Source organism: Tauraco erythrolophus, chromosome 4, assembly GCF_009769465.1.
Source record: "Tauraco erythrolophus isolate bTauEry1 chromosome 4, bTauEry1.pri, whole genome shotgun sequence".
Lineage (NCBI taxonomy): Eukaryota > Metazoa > Chordata > Aves > Musophagiformes > Musophagidae > Tauraco > Tauraco erythrolophus.
In genome coordinates this window covers 60856918-60865961 of record NC_141468.1, presented here as the reverse complement: position 1 = coordinate 60865961, position 9044 = coordinate 60856918, and the positions used below count along the sequence as shown (strand labels likewise).

Sequence of the window (9044 nt, the reverse complement as noted above, 5' to 3'; positions counted from 1 at the left end):
TTATGATTCAGCCACCAGAGTTGCAAATTCTGGAGAAGGGAAAAATTTAAAAGAAATATTTAAAAAAAAAAATGTAAATAAGGAGGAAGCATATTACAATGATTACAGAGACACTGATGTAGCAGAAAGATCACAGTAACAGAAGAACAAAGAAATCCAAGTTAATTAAAGGGAAAGTATGACTTGGGAAATCTTATAGTGAAATGAAAGGATTTTTTGAGGGTAAGGGAGAAACGCTGTACATGCCAGACTGTCAAGACTGTCCACTGCTATTCATCTGAAGAACTTGATTAGTTCTCTGTTATTCGTTTGTAAATCTCAATGGGATGAAGGCAAGGACTAGAAATTTAATTTTGCAGTGAGATAAATTTCCTTTATATCAGAGTTTGGCAAAGAGAATCATTAATGAGTCTTGCAGAGTATTTGTGTCCCTATATTATAAATACATTACATTTAAACTCGATTTTGTAATGCGAAATTGACTGAAAATGACAGATTACAAAAACAGAAGGCCGACACAAACCTACGTAGCAATTTTGACCACATCAGTGATGACGAGAAAAATTCCTGTGATCTCAGAGGACCGGTATTTCACTCTGTTGCTTTTATTAGTGTTACGTCCATAATACTTATATAAATATATCTATTTGCAGTTTGGGGTTATTTTATGCTTTGGTGTGTATATAACACCTTTCAGCAGGATGATAAAGCATGGAAAAGGCACGTTTGTATCCTGGCATACCGCGCTCTGAATACTGTATTACCCAAGGAGGTTATAATTCCTAACTCCATCTAACCTTGGAACAGTTACCCCTGAGAATACCTTGCACAGTTGCGTGTGCCTCGGAGCATCAAAAATGACAGACTGGAGGGAATCCCAAGAAGGGCAACAAAGATGATAAAGGGATTAGAGGGTATACAGAGAGAGTGGTTTATGGGTTTAACATAATCAGCTGAGAGGAAAATGACAAAGGGGGGAGGCAGTCGTCTGTAAAGGCTCAAGAGAAAATTACTGAAGTTTGACATAATGAAGAGTAATGTCTTGCAACTAAAAAAGACAGAAGATTAAAATTAGGCATTTTAAAGAACATTCTAATGTTCAACTGCAAAATGTTAAACAAGTGAGATCTTTACTCTGCTGACTGGTGAGTGCAAACAGATAGCACTTCTGATGATGTGTCCAAAACACACGTTGCCAAACACTGACAAACCGGACTGAGAAATAAGTGTGTCAGAGGCTTTAAATTAAATCCAAATTTATCCATCATTTTGAAAGATGTAAATCCAAATTAGGATTAGTGATGCAGATTACTTAACTCAAAATGTGTATAAATCCTGTACACAGTGGGTACATAGATCGAAAGTGTTGCAAACTGAATTTAAGAGATAACATAAAGTACTTGTGATAGAAACCCAGACTGTTCTGGGCAGAAAAGGAAAAAGGCTGTGGTTATTAAAGGACTGTAAGAACAAATCTTGCAGAGAGAAACATGGACTGCAATTGATGAAACCTTTCCAAAAGGGAAAACTAACTATGCATATTCCATTAGAACAAGTTGTCATACTTGCTAGAGCTAAATTAATAATTTCTATCTACGGAATATATTTAGAAAAGGTTATTCAGACTTGCAGGCAAATATTTTCTATAATACGTTTTGATAGTGATATTATCACTTAATGGCAATATATTTCACGGGTATTTTCTGATAGCCAGCAAACCGTAAAATACTCATTCATGAATAACTACTATGTGCTTTATACTTTTTCCAGGATTTTCAATGTACTTTAAATATTTCGAAGATGTTCCAGTTGAATAATCTTGTGATCTCGTTCACTATTTATTTTCGTATGAAGGTTAGCCCAACCACAGGTGAGTTGTGGAGATATTCTTACCAAGTGTATTCAGATATGCAAAACTTCTGAGATAAGGCACTTTATATTAGCCCCTGCCTCTTGGTCAGTCTGGTCAATGTTTATTGCTTCTGACTGGCCTGTTAGTGAAAGAGTCCTTCAGACTGTCTACATCGTCTTTTCCAATTCTAATTCTCCTTCTGAACAAAATTATATCTTTCTTTGCACAAATAATTGGTTTAAATTACAAGGATTTAGGCTATTTTTTGTCATGTAAAATAATTTACTAGCTGTCTTGTGTAAGTCTCTAACTTAAAAGGAGAGGATTGTTTCATTGTGTTCAGTGTAGTTTAGTAGTTTATACCAGCCTTATGCATACCCTGTAGTATTTTATTGAAATGACAGATATGATTACAGAGGACATGTAGGCTAATGGTTTCTCTCATCAGAATGTGTTTTTTATATTATCTGTAAAATAACAAATCTGTTTAGGAAACTATGTAAGTAATGACTTACACTATTTTAGAAGATACAAGAGCACAAAGAGGGGTAAGAAAAAAAGGACTTGCAAAAGATTTTTCTTTTTTGTCTTGACCTTTACCTGTGGCAAGGCCGTGTCTTACCAGTTGTAATTTCGAATGCTTGATGTCTCATTTTTACAACATTTAAAGAAAAGAATGGAAATATTTTAAAATATTTGCAGAAGTTGAGCTGTATCAAGGAAAAGATTTTGACTTACTTGGATAAAAATTTGGATTTGTTCTGTTTACAGTGCATGATCCTTAAATTCTGTATGTACTTTCTCAAGTCTATTAAAATCAAGAAACTGAAAGGCATGATGTGCATGTCTAGTGCTAATACACAAAACAGATTTAAAAAACATTATGAGCAGAAATCTCCATTTTCTTTTCTCCTCTTTCTTATAAACATTCTCCTGAAGCTGACAGAGCTGCTTCAGCATCACTTCCCAATCCAATCTGGAAGCTAATGCTTGTAGTTTTCTTAGGTAACCTGGTCTTGGCCTGCATTTTTTTTCCAATTCGTCATCTTCAGCTCACATCAGTGGAAGATGGAGGGGGCTTGACATCACACAGAAGATGATCATGTCTTGCATGAGCAGGCTGCAAGTTTTCAACTGTTTGAAACTGGCAGATGAGCCACAAATCACAAATCTTGATTGGACAAGAGGTAAGCTGGGGGAACTATTTCTGAGCTGAACAGTCTTGCAGGAATGATAAAAGGTTTAAAGCAGGAGACCTAAGAGAAAATTTGTAATGTGAGGCCTCTAACTGGAATAAGACTGATTAGGGTGGGGTTAACGTTTGTGATGATACATCTGAGAAAGATGGCTCTGTGGTGTCAAAACTCCATGAAAGTCAGTTCTTACAAATGCTGTGGGCTCCTGAGGGAGAGGCCCACCTAGTGAATTAACGTTAACCCCTGTGAAAGGCTGCATGTTTGTGATCATTTAGGGGTGTAGGAAGCTGATGTTTGAAACAAGGGGTAAAAGTGATGCCCGACAATTCAGTTACAGGGAAACAAACAAATGGTTTGCAACACAAGTACAGCATCGCAGTACCAAATACGAATGTGATATACATTCGTGACTACATTTTGTTTACATAGGCAGTTATAATCTGGAATTGGATTTATGAACCGAAGGAAAAGCTGGAAAGTATCTGCCCTCCTCAACCTTTGGTCACAGTCCCAGCTGATAACTTTGCATGTATTTCAAGCCTTCCTAGTGTAACAATTTGCTGTAAGAGTCAAATTTAAGAAATGGAAAAGAAACTGATAATGTTGTGTAGTAGGAGTATGGCCAGAAGAAGCAAAAGAAAAAAGCTCTTCATTTTCTTCTCATTATCGTGTCTAAATTCAGAGTAATTCCAGTTCAAAGTTAAGCAAGGGTAAAACTTGCAGAAGAAAGGTAAGTAGGTGTTTCATATTGTTTGGTTACAATATACTGGTCTTCAGACATTGTTTCAACTTAGAAAAAAAATAGCATGGTCAATCTTAAATAAAAAAGTTAATGCTGTGTTCTCTTGTATAAGCCAAAATCATTCTGCAACATAGTTCTTTTATTCCAATTGATACAGCTTTTGTTTTGCAGCTTTCTGGGAGTAACTGAAAATGTATCTGATGTGAGGTTGGTGGATCAGCTGTAAGCTTACTTACCTGAATCAGATTTTCTTCTGAAAATCTTGCCCAATAATTTTAGTACCACTGCCACTAGTTTTAATGGGAACAAGGAGGACCCATATAATAAAGCGTATGAAATTTCAAATAATGACACACTCCTTGGGTTCAGTAGCACTGCCAAAGTTTAGCAGGAACTTCCCCTCAGTGCTTCACAATTGCTCCTCTGCAACCGTGATATAATTAGGATCTGAGGAATTAAGAGGCTTTAGTCTAGGAACAGGATCAGAGGCACTGATATGCCAGTCTGCTATGAACAGGCAGTTTGGCTTGTATATCACCTGACTAATATGTCAGTGGCTGATTGTGTATGTCATTTTTTCAGCTTCTAAATTAGGAAACTATGTTAGTTAACCTCATTTTGCTTTTTATTCCTCTTTTAATTGCTTCTTTTTTAGAGACAACATTTTTTACAAATCCCAGGTAACACAGAGAGATATGAGATTTTTTTAGATTTTTTTAGAATTTTTATTTTTTTTTTTTTAGATTTCGACCTATCATATGACCTGTCAATATGGTGAAAACTTAACAATTGCCTGCTGTCTAGGTGATTTAGTACTCTGGCCACAAACTTCTGCTACTATCTCCTGCAATGAGGAAAGATTTAGTTCAGAAATCCATCTCTTCCTGTCTCTTCCAGTGTGTCTCAGGAATACAGAAAGAGGAAAAAGGAGAAATTTTATATGTGGGCTAATTTGATTCATTCCAAGGGGAATAGAGAACAGCAGTATTTTTTTAAGCAATGCTGAGAGAGGAAAAGTTATTATTTTCTTGTAGTTCTCATACTTAGTAAAAGAGAGTGAGAAGCTTTCTTAGCTGTGAAGACCCACACAAACACTAACAAAAGCTGGACAGATAGTTATTGTATAGAAATTCCATAGCAGACTGACTGTACTTTGAATTTTAAGAGCATTGCTTTGCTAAGTTACATGTTACTTTCCTGTTTACTAATCATCAAATAGAAATGCTGATACTCAGCTTTTTTTCTTTCTCTCTTTTAAGGTTTATAGTCGAGCCGGGGTCTTTGCACTCTCAGTATCCTGATCCTCACTCCACTGAAATCAACAGAAAAATTAAACTAATTGAAGTTGGTCCGGGCCTTAGCCCTGTGCAGTAGCGTCTGAACTCTTATCTGGGTTTCTGTAAACTCCTGCCCCCTCTAGTGTCAGAACTCGGCTGCTGTTTCCCCTAAAGCCTGCAAGCAAGGTATGGTAAACCTAGCAGGACTTGGCATTTCATTAAATCCAAATCGTGCCCTTCAGAAGGTCACAGCCCCCAGTGGTTCCTAGATTTCCTCAGAACGTAAGAGTAGTATTCGATTTTTAGTGCCAAAGTTTTCTCCTCTAATCACATACCATCAGCGCCAATTTTACCATCACCATCCTTATCTCCAGCAGCCAGAAGAGCCTTCGTTTCTTTGTCTGATAGGTCTCTTCCATCTGGGGTAAAGCCTTTCAGTACAAACCTAAAGAAGAGGAAGCATGGAAAAGAGGAAAGGGTTTGTTTTGGGTTTTTTTTCCCCCAGAACAGTTTCACTCGGTATTTAATAGTACCACTGTTTTGATATATGAGTTGGAATCCAGGGTTGTATCTTCTGTTGTTGACCTTCTTTAACATTCAGGATGAGCGCTTGCTTTACTCTGAAACTACGTTTGACCGAAGAACGATCTGTAAGGTATTGATCAATCATGTATTTCAGGGTCCTGCAATAAAAGCTACAGCCAGCTACTTCCAACACTCCTGAGGTCATGTAATCAGCAAACAACTCATTATTGCACACGAACACTAGTCAAGAGATTGAATTGTGTGCCATTGTCTAGAATCTTGTAGAAAAGAAAACAGGAAATTAGACTCTTAAGGTGAGGTTATTTGAGAAAGGACGTATCTTTACTTACTTTAATTCTTCCTCTTCAATGAAGCCACTCCGATCTTTATCAAGAATATGGAAAACCTTCTTCACATCTTCTGGGCTCTTCTTTTTCAATCCTACCATCTCGAAAAACTTCTTGTAGTTAAAAGATTCGGCCGCTATAGGAGGTGAAAAGTCAGAGAACTGCTTAGGATAATGATTGAAACGTACACCAACACATCCCCATGGTTTTCTTCCTTACTGCTGCATGTCCTGCCCTGGGAGGCCCAGTCCAGCCCCACCACTGCAGGAGCGAGCTGTGCATGCTGTCATTGTCCCTGCTTCACAGGCATTAATTGAAATAAAGGAAGGGGCAGAGGGGCAGCATCACTGTTTTGCAGATGAAGAGCTGAGCTACAGAGGGATGGAGACTTGCCCAAGGTCACACGGGAAGTCTGTGATAGAGTTGGGAGCTGAAGTCTAACCTGCTTGGCCTCATTTCAGTGCCTTAAGCACTTTTTTTTTTTTTTGTTTTCCGCTAAGTTTTAGGCTAAGAGTCATCTGAGAGCAGACTCCGACTATTAGATCGCTGTCACTTTTTGATATTTCCACCCCTGGGAAAAAAAAAAACAAAAAACAAAACAACACACAACAAACCTCTCTTGCCTAGCCGGGGAGCAGCCTAGCATTGAGGAGAAGTGTCTCCGAGCACATGGCTATTTCAGTTCTGTTTCGTTTTTCTAGGAGACTTCCTAGAAATCAGTGTCGCGTCCCGATCGCTAAAGGTATAGGCGATCGTGGTTTGTAGGCTCAGCCCCTGCAAGGGAGAGCTGTAGTGTAGTGCTGCCTGTAAGACCTTGCGAGGCTCCATCGCCGGGGAGGAGAAAAAAACAAACCCGGAGTCCTTGAAATCGGAGCCGAGACAAATGAGTTTACCTGCTCCACCTCTCCTGTCCTTTAACCGCACCCGCTTTTGTCCCACCCGCGGAGCCTAACGACTGTGGTGCCCATTAGAAATCCGATACAGTCACCTCCAAAGCGTGCTGTGGACTTCCCGCCCCCCCCGACGCATCTTTATTCCCGCCGCAGCTTTTTCCTATTACACAAAATTAAGGAGGCACAGTCTTTCGGGATCTTCTTGACTGAGATCTGTCATTACTTGCTGCTAATTGCGTTTGCTTCGGGACTTGGAGACGGCCCTAGAACAATGGAAGCTAATGAGAAAAACAGCTGCCGGGTCGAGCAAAGCTGTTTGTTTGTTGATCCCTTCGACTCTCCGGCTGCTGAGTTTATTGGAGCTCAGCGGGTTCGGCGCTTCTGTCTGTTCGGGAAGGTCACAGCACGGAGCAGGACAGAAAGGGGCTGCTCTCCCGGGTGCCATCAGCCAGGCAGTTGGGGGGGGGGGGGGGGCGGGCAGATGCAGCGTGTGCATCCCGGAGGACGATTTCTGGCATTTCTTTGAAAGCAACCTTAACTACCTGAATCTCTGTCAGCACGAAGAGGGCTTACTGTCGGTTTAAGGGTCGCAATGAATTAGAGGGGTAGGGAATATGTGAAACCCAGAGGAGTCCGAGAGGGAAGTATGGACCGCTGCAGCCATTCGTCCTGCAGAAAGCTTCTGCAGTCGAGCAGTGCACCCGCTTGCATCTACTGTTGCCTTCTGCTCCATCCCGAAAAGCAAAGCCCACCCGGGGATTCGCATAGGAAGTAAGAAAAGAGCGGTTTCTTATCTCCTTGAAACGAGAAACGGCGGTTCTGTAACACCTGGAAACTGAATTTCAGGGTGAGTGGAAAGCTGCCGGCATCCACGGCTGACTTCCCTATCCCACATCAAGATATAATCCACCCTGGTTCGCAAGGGTTTTGTTCTCTTTGGAAGTATCCTCTCGGTAGAAACCAAGTCCGTCCGTAGTTATTGCTGGTCTTCCTTTAACATAAATATTTCACCTCTGATGTGCAGGGCAACTCTGCTGAGGATGCAGCCCTGCACTTGATAAACCTGTCATGCTTTCACTGCACTTCTGAAAACACCCTCAATAGATATTTTGTCTAGTCGGATCCTCTACTCTTCCCCAAGCTTAAATAAATGCACTGCTATCCTAAGAGATGAAAGGAGGGAAAAGGGGAGGGGGGGAGAGAAGAACAAAAAAACAAAACCAAAACACTCACCTGAAAAGGCTCCCACAGCCTTCTTGATATCCTCAGCGCTGAGCACGTCAGTCATAGCCATCCTGCAACTGTTTGAACAGAGAAGCAAGTGCGAAAAGATTAAAAAGTGCTTTTCTCATCATTTCTGCTCATATGACCAAAGCTGCAGTGCTGTGTGGGGATGGCACACCGGGAAAGGCTGGAGCCGTGCCAGCTTTATAGCTCTGCGTGGAGAAGTGCCACGGGCTGTCGCTTTCCAGTTTGCAGAGCACCAAGTAATCCACAGGGTTCGGCTAAAGAGAGGGGAAGGGGATGCGGGGACCCGGGTGGGGGAGGACGCGAGTGAGGGTCGCTCCGTGGGAGGCTGGAGCCTAAGCCTTACCGGAGCAGTGCCAGAGTCTGTCGTGATAGCGGCTGGAGAAAGAGTTGTGCCAAGGTCAAGTTCTCGGGTGCGGAGGAAGAGCTAGTGGTGCAGAGCAGAGCCTTTTGCTTTAGTAACTCAGGACGAGTTTCACCGATATATTCGGTGATGAGTAAGGAACTGCAGCATATGCCAAGCTTCAAGCTGCTCTTGAGGTCGGGAGGCAAATGTAATGTCGCTTTTGAACATTCGCCTTATCGTTCAAACACTTTAAACATCTCCCTCTTCTCCCTTCCCCCTCCCCTTCACGCACATATTCCTTTTAGACCTCATTTCTTTCGGGCCAGTCCATATTAAGCATCATCCTCGCTGAATTAATTATCACATCCCTGCGAATCCTACAGATCCCGTTTGTAATGCACAATATGCTGCAGAATCTTCCGCGATACGACATGGTGAAACGAGATGCGAGGTGATGACACGCTCGTGAGGAGCTCCTGTGTGCTGGTGGGCTTCTCAGGGGGGACCGGGCATTTCCCGACATGATCCAACAACAAAAAAAAAAAAAAGAAAAAAAAAAAAGATTTAGGAGTTGTAACGTGTTTTCTAGGTTTTGGGGGATTTGTTTGATTATTTATG

General features: G+C 41.1%; 1 protein-coding gene across 1 annotated transcript; it reads right to left on the bottom strand.

The window, feature by feature from the left end:
• PVALB (parvalbumin) lies at positions 1-8126 on the bottom strand. The gene is made up of 4 exons (XM_009988864.2): positions 8066-8126; positions 5943-6075; positions 5403-5512; positions 1-29 (listed from the first exon to the last, which is right to left on the bottom strand). Exons 1-4 carry the CDS (start codon positions 8124-8126, stop codon positions 1-3), a joined length of 333 nt encoding a protein of 110 aa, XP_009987166.2.
• Between the last annotated feature and the right edge of the window lie 918 nt (positions 8127-9044).

Bases quoted from the DNA above. Each gene is read 5' to 3' on its own strand.
- PVALB (XM_009988864.2), bottom strand. From the start codon at position 8,126: ATGGCTATGACTGACGTGCTCAGCGCTGAGGATATCAAGAAGGCTGTG. The intron at 5,513-5,942 runs GTAAGTAAAGAT...CCTCTTCTTTAG, and splicing joins ATTGAAGAGGAAGAATTAAA to GTTTGTACTGAAAGGCTTTA. The intron at 30-5,402 runs GTATGTGATTAG...TCCCTTCTCCAG, and splicing joins TGGTAAAATTGGCGCTGATG to AATTTGCAACTCTGGTGGCT.